The sequence below is a fragment of the Perca flavescens genome, chromosome 1 (assembly GCF_004354835.1).
Source record: "Perca flavescens isolate YP-PL-M2 chromosome 1, PFLA_1.0, whole genome shotgun sequence".
NCBI lineage: Eukaryota > Metazoa > Chordata > Actinopteri > Perciformes > Percidae > Perca > Perca flavescens.
The window spans coordinates 9,201,257-9,219,947 of NC_041331.1; the positions used below are offsets into that span (position 1 = coordinate 9,201,257).

At 41.0% G+C, this 18,691-nt stretch overlaps 1 protein-coding gene across 1 annotated transcript in view; it reads right to left on the reverse strand.

Moving 5' to 3' along the window:
• The window catches only part of chsy1 (chondroitin sulfate synthase 1), a 79,827-nt gene extending 62,086 nt beyond the window's left edge, over positions 1-17,741 (reverse strand). Inside the window, exons 1-2 of the mRNA XM_028575860.1 lie at positions 16,598-17,741; positions 5,954-6,449 (exon numbers count right to left, since the gene is read on the reverse strand). Of these exons, the coding sequence (XP_028431661.1) occupies positions 5,954-6,449; positions 16,598-16,908 (807 nt within the window). The 5' untranslated portion in view covers positions 16,909-17,741. The remainder of the gene's footprint in view (positions 1-5,953; positions 6,450-16,597) is intronic.
• Between the last annotated feature and the right edge of the window lie 950 nt (positions 17,742-18,691).

Below are 18,691 nucleotides of genomic sequence, written 5' to 3' on the forward strand. Positions count from 1 at the left end.
CAATCTCTTTCTTAACTGCTAGTTAACTTTTTGGTGCCCACTTTGCACTAGCATGTTGCGTTTTAAGCTGCTTTTTTTCTGCTCAGTTGGTGGCTCTCTGCTAGACACCGTCATAGCAAAGAGCTACGTGACATATGCCACTATATTTACAAGGACATACACACCACTGACAACCTCGCAGGTGGATGCGGTGGAGATGGGCTCAGACATGCACGCCGCTGTGGACTTGTGTTGGCAAGCGGTTCCAAGAAAGTGGCTGCATATGTCAAAGGCAAAGCACAAAACATCGTGTCTGTGTGACCGGTAGCCTACAAGTCCACAGCTGTCTGCAGAACACCAAAAGTAAGACCGGGCCTCCTGGTAGGGGTGAACTGGGACTCGTTGCCTGCTTGTTGGTTAATGAGGGTCAGCTATTGGTCAACAAAAAGAAATCTCAAAATTTGCATCCCTAATATATAAATAACTCTTTTTGTCAAGCTGCTACTCTTGTGTTTGAGAGGAGACTGTTTCTTCTTAACTTTCCATCATAACAATGGGACATGGCTACCATGGCAACAAACTCATTTAGCACATGCTGAGAGAGATGAGGTCTTTAGATGTCACACTGTGGCAGGCCCGCCAGCCCCTGCTAGCCTTGTTGCTGGTGCTGTCCCTCATGTTCACAGTGGTAAGTAGTCAGAGGCAAGAACATCATTTTAATGACCATATCTTAAATTTAACTGAAGCACACTTAACTCAATTGAAGAATACTGAACTATTAACTCAGTATTAGCTCAATCAATTGAAATAATATATTACAGGCACACACACCTGCCCGTCATCTCTCCCAAACTCATTCAACATCATGTCAACATACTCTTATTTCACTGGCTGCACAATAAATGGAAACATACAAGGAAATGTGATAAACATGATACAAAGTAGCTGGCCTGGGGTAACGTGTAGCCTAGCGCATACAAAAAAATGGCAAGCTAGTGAGCAGGAAAATGGTTGTGTTGCTTGGCAACAGTCCAGTCCAAGTCCAGTTGCTGAACTATTTGTATTGGTGGAGCCAAATAAATGATTAAATAAACAAAGAAATCCTAATCTGTTGCTTTTTACCATAAACTAATAAACAGCGCTTGTAGAACTGTTCTATAAAAGCAATATCACACTGGAGGTCATGCTGTTTGCATGGCTACGACCAAATCACAGCCCTGATGATATTCACCACAACAATCCCTTTCCTGTGATATTGCCTAAAACCCACTCCACTCAAAAATGTGTTTTTTTATGTTTAGGTCTCCTAAAATGTCTGACTTTGACTATACTGACTACACTGTATGTAGTCAGATTAGGTACTGTACATCACTAATAGGGTTGGGTACCGAATTCAACGATCAAATTGCCTTATAAAGTATTGAGTATTGAAAAATGCCTAGTCATTCAATACCTAATTTTAATACCTAAGGAGTAAATCTCATCAGTGTCAGTGAGCTAATAACCATGCAGCATGCTTCTACTAAGATCTAATAATGTTTGTGATTGGCTTCTGACGTTACACGTCGTAGAGGCAGGTAGGAGAAACTCCACCATACGCACAAAGACTCACACACTGTGACATAGCAGGAGCTGAAAAATAAATAAAAAGATTTGTGCCGTAATGTTGCAATTTATTTTTGTTTCATAAAATTTATACTGAAAAAGGTATTGTTCAGAAACGGGTATCGAAGTCACGGTATTGCTATAGGTACCGGTATTGACATTTTGTTAACGATAACCAGCCCTAGTCACTGAACTGTAAACTAATCACTGTCTAATAAGCAAAAGCCAGCAAAGAAACCTGAACTAAAACCTCCAGCGCAGAGTGGACGGTCAGTACAGAGAGTGAAAACACACTGTTCTGATACGTCTGATAGTTGCTGATTTTAATGCACAACAGCATCAACCTTGCGCAAGCAGCGGTGGTGGGCGGGGGGCAAGATCTAGAATTTCTCAATGAGGGAGAAAGAGTTGACTTGCTTCCAGCACATTTTCAGAGTTTTTTTTACTTTTTATGTGGAAAACCATTTTAAACAAAATATTAAATCATACCAGAATATTTTTATATACTTTAAAATGTGTCTGGAGGGGGACTTTAAGTTAAAAAAAAAAAAACACATTTAGTAAAAAATCTGTTAGAAAGGACGTGACTTTATTTGTGGGAATAAAGCAAAAACTGTCTATTCAGCCTCGTCAATCTGCTCTTCACCAATACTCTATCACAGCAGCTCTGTTTCTCAACTTTATTAATCAATCTGACATTTCATGATGGATTTGCATGCCTGACAGAACAGACACAAGCTGAGCACATTATCATTCACAGATCTCATGTCATCTCATACAGTCACTTCATTCATTAGAATTGAATTAGTTTCAACGTGCTTGAATCATGTGAACATCGGTCATATGAGCAACAGGTCTATGGCACAGCCATGCCTCGGAGTGAGCACACTCTCCTTAGATGACGAGGCTCCGGCAATTCTTTCACAACTCTGTCCCAACATGGGGCCGCTGTGGTGGGCTGATTTGGTCAGTGGTGTTGTCTTAATAACTTTTTTTCATGTCCAAAAATGACAGCACTCACACACAATGACTCACAATGACTAAATGCCATACAATCCAGCAGGCACAGTGTATCCACTTCAGCCGCCTGCTCAATAACAGAACTACAGTTAAAGATTGTGAATTATTTATAATTTATTTAAAGTTTATTGATCCCTAGTGGGGAAATTACAATTTTTACACTGTTGTTAGAACACACAGGCCTGAAATATACACATATGCTCAGGTCCTATACATGTACAAATGATGAGATGCCACAGTGAGGAGGCTGTGACTGCTGGACAGGTGCCCTGAGCAGTTGGGGGGCCTTGCTCAAGAGCACCTTGGCAGTGCCCAGGAGGTGAACTGGCACCTCTCTAGCTACCAGTCCACACTCTGTACAGGGACTTGAACCAGCAACCCTCCGGTTCCCAACCCAACTCCCTATAGACTGAGCTACTACCACCCAAAAAGCAGTTCTTTTCATAGCATATTCCATCAACACATGCAGTTTAGAATATTTATACCTATATGGAGACATGAGTGAATGTATTTGTGTTTGGGATTGCTTGTCTCAGCAGTGAGTATTGCGTACTGAAAGTGGTTTATGTGCAAGACATCAAACCACTTGAAAAATAGCATACCCCTGTGTGCCACTGTCTAAACAACACAAAACCTTGTGTAAACATCACACAACAGTGCAGGCAAGACACAGTGTACCGGCCAATTAAATACTATTCTGGAAACCTAGAGAGATCAAAGGTCAGCCCACAGGTCAGGGCCAACACACAGAAACAAGGATCAGTGTGATTAAGGTGGTGATAACTCAATTACACAGTTTTTGCTCTCTCAGCTATCAAAAGTCAAACGGAAACTGAAAAATGCACAGAAAATGGCACACACACACACTTTGATTTTTTTTTTTTTTTTTTAAAGGGGTGATAGAATGATTATATATTTTACACTGTTCCTTAAGGTCTCCTAATGGGGTATGTAACATTGGTTGGGCTGAAAATTGCCCGAATGCTATTTTATTGGGCCCTTAACTACCCTGTGAATATGGCTCTATTTGGAACAAAAGCTTTTCTTCCAAATATGGTATGCTCATGAATATTCAGAATGAGCTGCACGCTGATTGGTTTGAGCAAACTACACAGAAACACATGGGAGACTCGACAGCAGGTCTCATATTTCAGACACTGCAAAGTTATACATTGTTTGTCGGGCTATTTCGTTATTAAATTCACTTCTGAGACTTTTTTAAGTGAGAAATCAACTATATAAAGCTCAAATATGGGCCGTTTTACGAAAATTGATGGCCAATTGCAAATTTGGTAAGACTGTGTGTCGGATTTCAGCGCCGGTGCTGCCTGTGTTGCTGCCTCGCCGCCCAGCCTGTCTTCCTTCACAGACCCCAGCCTGCTATGAAGTACTTGGAGCTCCGTCACGACTGGCAGCCCACAGCACTCCATACCCGTGCAAAGTCACCGTCTTTTGGGCTAATGGACAACCAAATGCCGCTGCCCTGACAGAGCTCCAGGGCCTGCAACTCCCCTCTTACTGCTAGCTAAATGGCCCGTGTGTGAGAGTGAGAGCGCGGTCAGCGAGCTTGTTACACCAGCAATCTCTTACCACATGTTACACACATGTCACGCCACTTATACAACATCTACCTAAATGTCTTATAAAGCTAACAACGGTGTCCGATTTCAAATTAATGAATATTTGTGAAGACTAGGTGTTTCGTTAGCTGCGGCTGTCCCTTCAATCCTAGCTAGCTATGTGTAGCTAGCTACAAATCACGGATAGTTAGCTTCATTTTCAGCGTAATTCAAGTATATTTACATTTTGAATTTTGTCACGCCATGTATACAACATCTACCTAAGGGTCTTATAAAGCTAACAACGGTGTCCGATTTCAAGTTAATGAATATTTGTGAAGACTAGGTGTTTCGTTAGCTGCGACTGCCCCTTCAATTCTAGCTATATGTAGCTACAAATCACGGATAGTTAGCTTCATTTTCGGCGTAATTCGAGTATATTTACGGTGTGAATTTCGTCACGCCACTTATACAACATCTACCTAGCTAAATGTTTTGTTTTCAAGTTAATGAATATTTGTGAATTTCAGAGGAATTCTAAGAGGAGGCTAGCTAGCTCTCATTGATAGAGCTACATCCAGCCACAGGCTCTATCAATGAGACTCGCGGACAAGCGGCATTTATTTCCCCAATTGTTTGTTTAAATAACTCAACACATTATAAAGACACACATTATAAGATTAACTGAAACCTGTGGTAAGAGATTGCTGGCGTAACAAGCTCGCTGACCGCGCTCTCACTCACATACACCGGGCATTTAGCTAGCAGGAAGAGGGGAGTTGCAAGCCCTGGAGCTCTGTCAGAGCAGCAGCGTTTGGTAGACCATTAGCCCAAAAACGGTGACTTTGCGCGGGTATGGAGTGCTGTGGGCTGCCAGCCTAACGGAGGTTAGCCGGGGTCTGTGAAGGAAGGCAGGCCAGGCGGCGAGGCAACAACCCAGGCAGCACCGGCGCTGCTAAATTTGCAATTAGCCATCCATTTTCGTAAAGCGGCACATATTTGAGCTTTACATAGTTGATTTCTCGCATAAAAAAGTTTCAGAAGTAAATTTTGTAATTGAATAGCAGAGATCTGCGTGACCTAGATTCAGAAAACTACCTGATCTCAGGTCAGTTGTGTAGCCTGTGTAAATGTTGGGGCGTGACTGTTCTCTTAATACACCCATGGGCGTGACAAAGGTACAGGTCTTGGGAGGTTGACGTCAACTTCCAGCTTTGTTGAGATTCGCCCGTTTTCAGCGGCAGTTTCAAAATATGAGATTTTCATAGTAAAGGGGTGTCAATGGGATTTTGAGCTTCTATGTATGTCCTATTTACCCACCGAACTGTCGTTATTCAACTATGACAGAGTAAAATCGGTTTTGCATTCTATCACCCCTTTAAGAATTGCACACAGGTTATAAGTGCCTCTTTTCTATGATTTCTGAGCAGATTTATTTATTATGGGCAGCAGAGACAATAATATGTATGTAATGTGTTACATTGAATCACATCAATATTAATTAGGAATATGAATTGAGGGTTTTAAAGTACATTATTGCCTTCATGTTGGTAAGTGTGCCAAACAATAACTAACCTTCATGCACCTGTCCCTTTAAACCTCACGCAGTATATATATATTATATATATCTCTGCACTCTCCATTCAACTCTCCTGCACCTCCGCCTCACAGTTTCAGATTAGGATCCTTAAGTCTTGAATCTAGATGGGTTCTGTGTCCTGAAATGTATGCGTTTTGGAGCAGATGACATAAGAAATGTATAATATGAAAACAAATTGAAACCATCTTACCTCATATGACCAGACACACTGCACCCCGGCAAACCTCCTGACACACCGGCCCACCTCCACGTCCTCATGGGTGGTGTACATCTCCTGTAGACACTCTCGGATGTGGGGCACCATCCTCTTGAGGACCTCGCGGCTCATGATAACCCCCGGGCCCCCCATGCAGAAGTTCTCCCCAGGTTCCAGGGCCAGCTTCCCCAGCTCGTCCCGAGCTCCCATGCCGGTTTGGCCCAGGAAGATGGCCTCGCTACTGTTGAGGCTGCGCAGGAAGCTCTCTAGCCTGTCACTCTTGATGTAGACATCGTCATCGGCCCTCATAAACCACTCGTACTTGTCCAGATAATGGTCATGCATGTACTTGAGCATCATGAAGGACTTTTTCTGTGGTGGGTACGAGTCATCCACATTCCTCAGAGCCACTATGGGAATGGGTATGGAGGTGTCCGAGCCCTCGCTGGAGAAGAACTCCACGCGACCTGGAATTGTCTGTGCCCATGTCCTGTAAACATACATACAGAAATGGATGGAGTAAGATAAAAAACAAGTGGGATTGTCTTTAACATGCAACAACCTTCGATAACAGGAAACATGTTAAATAAATAGCACATTTTAATGTTATTGCTGTCAAAGTTAACGCATTTTCTTTTTAAAAGGGGTGATAGAATGCAAAACTGAGTTTACCTTGTCATAGTTGAATTACAACAGTTTGTTGGGTAAAATAGGCATGTAGAACCTCAAAGTGCCATTGACACCCATTTCCTATGCAAATCTCAAAATTTGAAACTGCTGCTGAAAACGGGCGAATCTCAACAAAGCTCATGGTTGGCTGTCTGTAACTTTGTCACGACCCAATATTTACATACAAATCACTGATCTGAGACCAGCTCGTCTTCTGAATCTAGGTCTGAATACATTGTTCGTCTGCTATTTCATTACTAAATTCACTTCTGAGACTTTTTTATGCGAGAAATCAACTATGTAGAGCTCAAATATGGGCCATTTTGCTAAAATTGATGGCTAATTGCAAATTTGGTACGACTGTGTCAGACTTGAGAAGCTCCACAGTCTAATGTGACAGCAGCCGGTGCCTGCGACTCGCTGACAAGAGGCGTTTATTTCCCCAATCATTTGTTTAAATAACTCAACACACATATTCATTATAAGATTAACTGGAACCTGTGGTTTTTCGAAGTTAAAAAGCTTCACAAGAGATTGCAGGCGTAAGCTCGCTGACCACGCTCGCGCTCACACCGGCCATTAAGCAGGAAAAGGGGAGGGAGGGCAGCGAGCTGCCGGGCGTGGAGCTCCGTCAGGGGAGCAGCATTTGGTAGTCCAGTAACCCAGAAACGGTGACTTTGCGCTGGGTATGGAGCTCCGCGAACTGCCGGCCGTGACGGAGCTCCAGCCAGCTCACAGCGGGGTCTGTGAAGGACGACAGGCCGGGCTGCACGTCAGACTGTGGAGCTCCTGAACTCCGACAGTCTGACCAAATTTCAATTAGCCATCAATTTTCATAAAACGGCACATATTTGAGCACATATTTCTCTCATAAAAAAGTCCCAGAAGTGAATTTAGTAATGAAATAGCAGATGAACAATGTATAACATTTCTGTACAGTGTGTGTGACGTGGTGTGCCCTGGCACGGAGAGGAGGGGCTGTGTGTGTGTGTGTGTGTGTGTGTGTGTGTGTGTGTGTGTGTTTCAACCAACCAATCAGTGCGCAGCTCATCTAAATATTAATGAGCACACCATATAAGGCAGAAAAGCTCTTGTTTCATCCAGGGCTTTTTCACAGGGTTGCATTAGGGCCCATAGAACAGCAGCTGGGCCATTTTCAGCCAAACCAATGTTAATGTTAAACCCAGAGGAAAAACAATTCACATGGTACATGTAAATCTAGAATTGACTACTGGCTTCCTGCTAGTTCATACGGAGAGTTTACCTTTCAAGCTTCAATGTAAAATATAAAGTTAGAGAATTTTCTATCAAATTTAGCAAGGAGCTTAATAAGGAAAGGAGAAAAGAGGAAAGCAACCTGTTTTATGAAATCAGCCAGTGTTGTAGTAGGCCTGAATTGAGTAGTGAAGACAAGGAGAAACTAATGAAATTACAAACCCAATTAGATAACATATACTGTATCTTAAAAGAGCTCAAGGTGCATTTGTAAGGTCAAGAGCCAAATTGATTGAGGAGGGAGAAAAAAACACTTCATATTTCTGCATCTTAGAAAAGAGAAGACAGGAAAAGAAGGGGATAACAAGCTTACTGATAGATGGAATAGAATGTAATCAAACTAAAGTAACAGGAAAAGAAGTTTTCACCTTTTACAGTAAGCTCTATACATCTGCATTCTCCTGTACTGATTCCAATAGCTTCTTTGACAAAGTCATAAACTTCATACCAACCATTGATGATGTATGTAAAGGAATTTGTGAATCAGATTTAAGAATAGAAGAATTAGATGCTGTTAATTTGAAATTGTCAACAAATCCCCTGGCTCTGATGGACTCACTGTTAGCTTTTATACGTTTTTTTGGAATGATATTAGAAATATGTTGTTCAGGGCACTACAAGAATGCATTGAGAAAAGACAATTGATGCCAACTATGAAACAAGGTTTGATAACTCTTATACCAAAGCCTGGCAAGGACAAAAGAGTACTAGATACGCTTAGACCAATTACATTACTCAACACAGACTATAAACTGCTTTCTGGATGTATTGCAACGAGACTCAAATGAGGTTTGTCCCAGATAATAAATGAAACTCAGTCCGGGTTTCTTGGTGGAAGATCTATCCACAATAACATAACGCTGGTTTTAGATTTGATCGATTACAGTCATCTGTTTATAGAAAGTGGATTTATTTTATTTCTAGATTTTTACAAAGCCTTTGATTCGGTAGAGCACCCATTTATTTTAAATATTCTTGAATACTTTGGATTTGGTAGAAAATGTATAGATCTAATTGGCATGTTATACAGTGACATTAACAGTTGTGTAGCTTTGGAACATGGTACCTGTCCGAGATTTAAAGTTGAAAGAGGCATTGGATAAATTGTCATAAGTCAATTTGTGGATGATTCTACATTATTAGACTCTTTTAATCAATTCTCTAAAGCAGCAGGCTTGAAATTAAATATTGATAAATGCGCCAGCCGCCTCACGTAATCTGTAACATAAAAGGTTAAATCGCAAGTCAAATACTTGGGTATAACTGTCACCAGAAACAAAGAATTAAGAGAGAAAGAAAATATTTGTAAAAGAGTAGAGCAATATAAAACCATTCTTAATTCATGGTTACAAAAGGGACATTACCATATTTGGAAGGGTCCTTTTATCTAAAATGGAAAGCCTCTCAAAAGTTATATATCCTGCATTATCATTAGAGGTTTCAGATAAAATGGCTCAATTTAACAAAAATGTTAACTTCATCTGGAAAAATAAATGTCATTATATCAGGAAAGCGGTTGTAATTAAGAGTGTTGAAGAGGGTGGAGAAAATGCAATTGATTTTTTGGTTATGAACGGTGTTCTTAAATTAAAATGGCTGAATTCATATACTTCAAACAAATGCTCTTTTTGGTTCAATTTTCAAAAAGTTGGGAGGTATAAATTGTTTATTGCGATGGGATTATGATCTATGTAGACTGCCAACGAAGTTATCAGATTTTCACCAGCAAGTTCTCCTCTATTGGAATTGGATTTATAAACACAATTGTACTCCTCAGAATACACCCCTATAGCCTGACAAACCAGACCCACATCAAGATGTTGGGTCTGGGAACTCACCGTTGACAGGGCTCAATCTGAGGGGCGGGATAAACGGTTGCCTTTCAAATTGGGCAGTTTTACGAAAATTGATGGCTAATTGCAAATTTTGTCCAACGGTGTGTCGGAGTTCAGCGGCCGGTGCTGCCTGGGTTGCTACATCGCCGCCCTGCCTGTCCTCCTTCACAGACCCCGGCCTGCTGTGAGCTAGATTGAGTTCCGTCATGGCCGGCAGCCCGCAAGCTCAATACCCGCGCAAACTCACCCTTTCTGGGTGACTGGACTACCAAACGCCAGTGCCCTGACAGAGCTCCAGGGCCTGCAGCTCGCTGTTCTCCCTCCCCTCTTCCTGCTAAATGGCCGGTGTGTGACTGAGAGCGCGGTCAGCGAGCTTGTTACGCCCGCAATCTCTTACCGCAGGTTCCAGTTAGTCTTATAATGGATAAGTGTGTTGAGTTATTTAAACAAATGATCGGGGAAATAAACGCCTCTTGTCCGCGAGTCTTATTGATACAGCCCGCAGTAAGCTGGAGTGACGAAATTCAAACTGTAAATATATTATAGTTATGCCGGCAGCCAGCCACGGAGCCCCGGTAGTGCAGTAATCCACAAAGGGTGACTTTGCCCTGGGTATGGAGCCCAGCAGGCTGCCGCTTTCTCGTCAGACTGTGTGGAACTCCTAAAGTCCAACACATCTTACCAAATTTGCAATTAGCCATCAATTTCCGTAAAACGGCCCATATTTGAGCTTTATATAGTTGATTTCTCGCATAAAAAAAAAGTCTCAGAAGTGAATTAGGTAACGAAACATTGCAGTGTCTGGAATATGAGACCTGTGTGTGTATGGGGATTCGCTCAACTAATCAGCGTGCAGCTCATCTAAATATTCATGAGCATACCATATTTGGAAGAAAAGCTCTTGTTACAAATAGGGCCAAAACACATTGGTTGAATCCACGTGAATTGGGCCGATCGCGACATCGCAAAATCCTGGAGGGACTGACAAAATAAGAATTTAACTGCTAAATGTAATTTGCAAAATCCTTTCTCTCGATTACATGATTTTTGTGATCGTTACAAGGAGCAAAAATTGAAATTGCGATCAAAATTTGATTGATTTCACAGCCCTTGTCTTCATATCTACCCCTTATCGTTTGCTCTACATTTCCTACTTACAACACACCCATTTTTTAACTTGGCCTTCATTTTGATCTCCACTACACACCTGCAAAGTCTCGTGGTGGCCAAATCTGTGCACAGACATACAAACATAAAAACACCTGGCAAAGTACTCAAAACTGCCTCTGTGGTAATTCACACTACAGTAGGTCTTCCCAGGACCACATTATACAAACACACGCACCCCACACACATTATATTGCACAATTGCTTTATCATTTTAAATATTTTACAAAGATCATTTCAATGGGGTAGACAAAGAAGCATTCTTATTTTTCACCTGTGTGTTAGGGGTGGGCGATATGGACAAAAAATAATATCTCGATATTTTTTCCGATTTTGACGATAACGATAATTAGACGATATCCTTTAAAAATGTGTTTTTAAAAGTCTAAGTTACTTAATCACTGATAATAATGGGCACAATGTTAAATGAAAACAGTTCTTATTTATTTTCTTTAAAATTGAAGTATTCAAGTAAAAACAATTCAAAGACAAAATACTACTATACTAATACCAATTGAACTAGTGTAGGAACATTGAACTCTGAGTACACATTCAGTTGTACACCACTGCTGTAATGTAAGTTGTGCAGCATACAAGCAATATTAAATCATAATAAACAAAGGGCTCTGTTCTGTAACATATTGCACACAACCATGTCCTTATTGGAAGCAGTCCTGGAGCTGTGATAGGGCAGTGTCAGGCCAGGTTTTGATAGTCCTTCTGACCGGGACTTATGTTGGGATCAGGAATATTTGGATGTGATCTGACTGGCCCAGGTGAGGGAGAGGAGCAGTTCTGTGTGCTTTCTTGATGTTAGAGTATACATGGTCTAGTGTGTTCTTCCCTCTAGTAACACAATCTACATGCTGGAAATAAAGCTGGGGAGTACAGACTTTAAGGACGCCTTGTTAAAGTCCCCTGCTACAATATGTATCCTCCCCCGCCGCTTCCCCCGCTGCAGTTTGTTCACTATGGTTAGCAGTGAGCCAAACTTGTGCTAACGTTAGCATCGGGGGCTATGTAGACGGCAGTGTGCTGTTTTTGTGGTAAATAAAATGGCCTGTATATTACCGACAGGGCTCCAGGTCAGGTGAGCCCAGGTCAGGGGCAACGATCCTGCTGTTGGTACGCCATTCATTATGCACAAAAATGCAGTCCTCCGCCTCTGGTCTGACTCTTGCCGTAGTTATTTTCTCATCCTGCCAGTAGCTAGCTCAGCATGCTAGCGCCGACAACAACCTGGAGCGCCCGTTCTGGCTGTGTCCTCCGGGATGTTGTGAGAAGACTGGAAGGCTCTCGTAACAGCTGTGTTGTATTGTAGTCCTATATTGATTAGTTAAGTGTGGCTGTACTTGTATAAATATACACCGACAGGAGAGCTAGTAGCCGCTGCACAATCTTCGTTGACATTAGTGAATGTGTAGTGTTCCAATACGTGTTTTGAAGTGTTTTTTTCTAAGTAATTTAAATACTCGATAATGTCAATTTGCACATCGTTAACACAACAATGACGATATTATCGTAAACGATATATATCGCCCACCCCTACTGTGTGTAGCACTCACAGGAGATTCAGCCAGCTCACAGTGCACTTTCCTGATGCACAATATACAAATAAAGCCCTAAAATGCCCAAAAGAAATCCCAGAAGATCCCAGTCAAACATATTGAAATAAAGTCTGTGAAGCATGTTTCTATCAGATCGTCAATTGACTTTACTCACTACATCTGCATCACAGGAAGAAAATCAAGTCAGTAACATAATTTAAAGCTGACAGACAGCAGGAGAGCATAAACTGACATGTGTGACTGTAATGTATGCTTTGGTTTTCAAAGTGCTCAAAGATTCTTGCTAGTGTGGAAGCACAGTAATAAGCTGCAGCAGACGGGGGAAGATTCTCACTATTGGCGCTTACCCACTGCTTGTAACAGCTCGACTTGCCTTGTCTTGACTGAACGCCCCGACGCCTCCGTTTTCCATTGCAGATTTTAGTACCGCCTCAGCGTGGCTGGTCATCATAGCGACGCCACAGGAAACTGCCGTGACGTAATTTTCAACGCGACACACAACCACAATAAAGATATGAGTCAGGATTTTCTAAGCATGACTGTAAATGATAGGAAATATTTAGTTGTTAGAGTCTACGTTGAAAAATGGCAAAACTGTCATTTAACATTTTAATGCCCCTTGAAACTGATGTGTGATTGGGTCCACCAAAAGCAGAAGGGAGAATTAGTGACTTGAGAAGTAAAACTTACTAGTTTTTTGACATGCATCACTATAATTTATTGCATTGCATGTGGTGGTGATCTAGCATTACAGAGAATTGCTTTCATTCAGTGCATTCACAATGACCCCAAATACTGCAAACATGGTTTCATGGACAAGCAGTGCTATATTTCATCTTCACCCACATGATAGTTCCATTAAAGCCTAAAATAAGCATTAATTCCCGGTAGGGCTGAACGATCTGGAAATATAATCTAATTGCAATTGTTAAATACGAATATTGTGATCACAATTTTTTTTAAAGTCCCTCATCTGTATTATTATTGTTGTCATTGAAAAATAAATAGGAAGCTTACTGATATCCTGTCAGTAACAGTATTATTAAAAGTGGGACAGCGGTGACCTAAAGGTTAAAGATTTGAGCTTGGGACCAGGAGGTCACCAGTTCAATCCCCAGACTGGCAGGATAAAATCTGGGTGGAGAAAGTGAAAGAGCATTACATTACATGTCATTTAGCGGACACTTTTATCCAAAGCGACTTACAATTAAGTGCATTCAACTGAGAAGGTCCAAACTCTGGACAACAAGTAGTAAGTGCAAGTACATTAGCTTTAAATAAGAAAAGCTACAAAGAAACGTATAAAAGTGCAGGTATATATATATATATATATATATATATATATATATATATATATATAAAAAACTCTTGGAGAGATGGAGAAAAGTTTTTTGGGGTTTGAGTAAGAGGATTCAATTTTGGTTTGATAAAGGAGCTTTTTGCTGCAGAAATAGGAGGCAGCAAAGGAGGAAAGAAGAGACTGATAAGTAAGCAGATCATCTGGGTGTTTAGATTTCCGCCATTTCCTTTCCTCTGCCCGTATAGTTGATCTTTCAGCACGTACCGAGTCAGATAACCACGGAGCTGGGGAGGACTTATGAGCCAGTCGTGAAGTAAGAGGGCAGAGAGAGTTGAGAGAGGAGGATAGAGTAGAGAGTAGAGTGTCTGCGGCAGCGTTGGGCGGCATGAGCACCTCCCTCATTACCACCACTGAGGCCCCGCTCCAGTGTCCAGCAGATTAGACTGCAGTTGTACTGGGCAGCTTCCAGGTTGTCGTTGCAAATGAGAAATTGTTCTCAATCGACTTACCTGGATAAATAAAGGTTAAAAAAAAATAACACTAAAGTGCACACTGACTATGGCCCTACCACTCTAAAATATCTAGAGTGGTCAAAGCCTCTTTGCAAACATGTTTTGTTCATCTACTCTCTCTGGAATATGTTGCATCTAAAATTTCCCTTGGGATGAATAAAGTATCTATCTATCTATCTATCTATCTATCTATCTATCTATCTATCTATCTATCTATCTATCATGGATTGTAGGTGCATGTAAAACCTGCAGGGCCAGGTGTCTGACACTCTGGTTGGTTCAATTGTAGTCTGGATCAACGGAAGAACATTTCCAGAATAATTGCCTGTCATCCTGATGTCCCTTACCTTCCACTCTCTGTGTTTTGCCGTTCTCAAAATCCCTTTGCTTCAGAATACAACAGACTTCGATCTAGCAAGCTACACGCTGAAGTTTTGCAGTAAACTTTATTTAATATTGTGTGTGGCGTATTCTTTTATCGGTGTGCAAATGATTGGTTTCAAAAAATGCAAACAACCCAGAATGTATCTGTGGAGAAAGGTCTGGCAATACGAGACAAGATACATTACGTTACATTTCACTTAGCTGCTGCTGCTGCTTTTATCCAAAGCTACTTAGAATTGCTACAATATATATCAGAGGTTGCACGCCTCTGGAGCAACTAGGGGTTAAGTGTCTTGCTCAGGGACACATTGGTTGATGTATCATTGTGTAGCATTAAAAGAACAACAAGGTTTAACACGGAGTTCTTTTATCAGAATAAAAAACCCATCTAAATCTACTGCTGATAGACTGGTCATTTACAGTGCAGTCTAGATGGGTCTTATTAAAACTAGAAGCCCATTATTAAGCCCAGACAACAATCTGCTGCACCAACATCAATGGAATGGTTAGTATCAAAGCCTTGGAAAAAGGTTAAGGCCTAAATCCAATTCTATAGAGACCTGAAAGAATTCCTCTGGTGTAAACATTAGTAATGCTTTCTACACCACCTATGTGTGTAATAATATTGAAGTTATTCTACTTTATTTTGTGAATTTCACACAATGATCCTAACTTATGAAAACCACACTGTGATGGAGACGAGGCTGTTGTTGTGAGATCCTCCAGCTAAACACATTTTCTACAAAGTTCTCAACTAGCATCAGATTACTGAACTGAACACAAAAACCGATTTCCTGAATGGAGATGCAACCCTTAACTTGTTTGTTAACAAGTTAAGGTTGTTAACATCCCTCCCATGTCCTAGATACTTGTTTTTCACATAGTATTTGAAACTACAAAAAAATGACCTTACATTTGAATATCATTGATCGTTGACCGGACTATATTCTCTATAGTCTTAATCACCTTGAGAGATTTAAAAATCTACTATGCAGCAATGAATATAATATTGTTTAGTGGCACGTTAGAACACTCTCCATTAAGTATGGACATATTATAGGTATGTGCTTCTTTAAGTTTTACTCTGATTTATTTTTTAGGGAAAACACCTGCTCTGAACCAATATAAATCAGTGTAGGATTATATTATTTCAATGACTACATGAGCGTCATGAGCTTCTGTATGTGCTCCCAGGAGATATTCAGAGCAAATGTCAGGACGCCTCTACAGAAACATATCAACTTCTGACTGAGTATGACTCTATATGTAGTGCAGTGAGGAAATGCCAGCACTTAGTCTGACGTCTGATGTGAGTCTATTATATGGCTGTTGAAATGAAAAGGTTTGAGATCCCTGGTTGGCTTCTTGACAATGCAAATAACTGTTAATTTAAGTCATATCCCAGATCTGTCAGGCTTAAGTTTGGAGAAATGTGCCTAAAATTTTGCAGCAGACATGTAGAATATTTTCATTTGATAAAAGGGTGCAGCCATGAAAAATACCTGTCTTGGTTTAAATTTTATACCCAGTGTTAACATCATAGCATCAATGAAAAGGCACAATATGATATACAGTACATATTACGCAGCCCCTAATTTGGTACATCGGTGTTTTCTTGTCCATTCTTCGGCTGGGTGCTAGCGATCAATGTGGACCAATGACAAACGGTGAAAATGGGTAGAAATAACTGCTGCTAGCCAGCTAACTTACCTAATAAATATAGCTATTGTTAAAGGCCCTCTAAATCGAATTCGAGTATTTGTATCGTTCCATGTCCATCGAGGTAAGCTTATTAAGAAGCCAACATTAAAGTTCTAACGGTATAAAGTGAAATTGGTAGACCGTTACCTTACTATTAGACGAGTGTGTAAAGCATGGGTATTTGTATTTGTGGAAAAAGCAGCATTTTTCTCTGACACGTCACATACCTATGTGCCGCTACGGCTCGGCTACTCAGGTACTTCTGGGCAGTCATGACTCCAACGAACAGGAAATTATTGGACCTGGAGCCAGGTTTCTCGGTCGCCGGTGAACCGTTATCTTGCGGTGGCCATAGTACTCCGCCGTATTCCTCTCTGTGACCCCCGTTTAACCCACAGCCGGCAGGGTTTGCCTTTCGTTTTTGTCCAGCTTTCTTCAACTCGGTCGCCTTGGGTAAGATGAGTCTGGAAGCCAGAGTGAACCCGACAACCAGTCCCAACAGAACACTAAACCATGATCTTCGGCTTCGACCTGCCATTCCCCAAAACTTCACCAGCACACTGTGTATCCTCGCTGTATCCAAAGTCAGCGCGTCTTAAAAGATAACCAATAAACAAACATTTAAAAAAAATTGAATAAAACAACAACAAAAAACAGATAGGTAGTTGGGCTCCTATGGCTCAAGAAAAACCGGGCTCAAACACACTCTCATAGTAGAAAAGCGCTTTTCTTCCAGTTGCCTACGTAGCATCACAGCAGTCTCCTTGAAACTGCCACCTGAACAGTTCTCTGTCGCTGCTTCATCTGCTCATCAAACTGTCCCACTATAGACCATCGGCAAACTTCAACGCCGGTCGACAAATGCAGCAGTTTCTTTCTTTGCCTTAAATAGCGGCCCCATTCTCGCCATTATCTCGCCATTGGAAGAATGTCTGACTGTCGAGATCACTGATCGCGAAGGGTTTAACAGTGGTTTGACTCAACGGGCTTTCCGTAGAAGCGCTCTGACTGGGTCCGTTCCAAAGTGGGAGAGGCCGGAAGTACTTTTCTTTATTCATTTTTTTCTGTCATTACTGTTCTTCACGTGGCTTAATACAGAAGCACACTCTCCTGGATAATGTAACGATCATATAAGTATACGCTAAGACTACCTGTTTCAATTATTTCAACTTTGTTTCCGATACATTTTTATCCGTCATTTTAGGTTCTGAACTGCTTTAAATACTACAATACCCATGAGCCTCAGCCGCCGTTTCCATGGAAAGTATCCAGTCTGAGGCGCGGTAGCGATTTCAAAACACTTCGTTGTAGCAGTTGTTAACATAACACGGCGCCATAGTTGCTGAATACAACTAAAACTGACCCCAAAATTAAAAGTGAATTGTTATTAGATAACCCGTATTCGCAACAGCCTTTGACTTCCAATCGTGCGGCCTATGTGACAGAAATGTAAGCTTAGTGATTGGATGTTGCCGAAATGCACCCTGGGAGTCGTAGTGTTTACCATTATTAATTACTATCACACCAGACGTGATGATCGGCCACTTCTTCACCAATAATAATAATTATAACTTTTATTTATATAGCGCCTTTCATGAAACCCAACGACACTTTACATAATTACTGTGGCTAAGCTAAAGAAGGTTGTAGGCTGTGTTAAACAGGTGGTTTCAGGAGTTAAAAAAAAAAAATGTCCACAGTAGTGGTGCCCGGAAAGCTGCTGGACAGCAAAAATGATTTTTTTTATAGCCTAGAGGTATAAAGAATTGATTTTGTTGATTTATTTTTGCCACGTTAGGCCTATCTGCTATTCTACTTTGACTACACCTACATAACAGAAAACATCACCAAAAAGTATTGTCAAGTAGGCGTCCCCAAACGCAGCATGTGTCAAAGCTCTCTGGTCTCGAGCTCCCCCATGTGGTTGTAGTTGGTAAAATCAGATACATTATTAAATTAAACATTTAAAACTTAATTTAAAAAATATATTAAACTTAATTTAAAATAATTTAAAGTAATTATATACAAATTTGGCAATGCTGGACCTTCATCTGGTGGCCCTGTCTTTTTAGAGAGCCCACTTTGTTTTTCCAGTGTCCCCTGACACATTAATCAGGCAAAACCAATCTAATTTTATGCTACGTAGGTATATTTGTGACAACAGTTTAAAATGGTTTGCAGTCATGTTTTTTTTTCTTCAAGCTTCAATTGCAACAACACTCCTTATCAATCCTATCCCGAACATTTCAACTGACTTCACTGTACAGGCTGGAAGCCACAGATTTGCCACGTTTACTATAGGTCACCAAAATGTATACTAT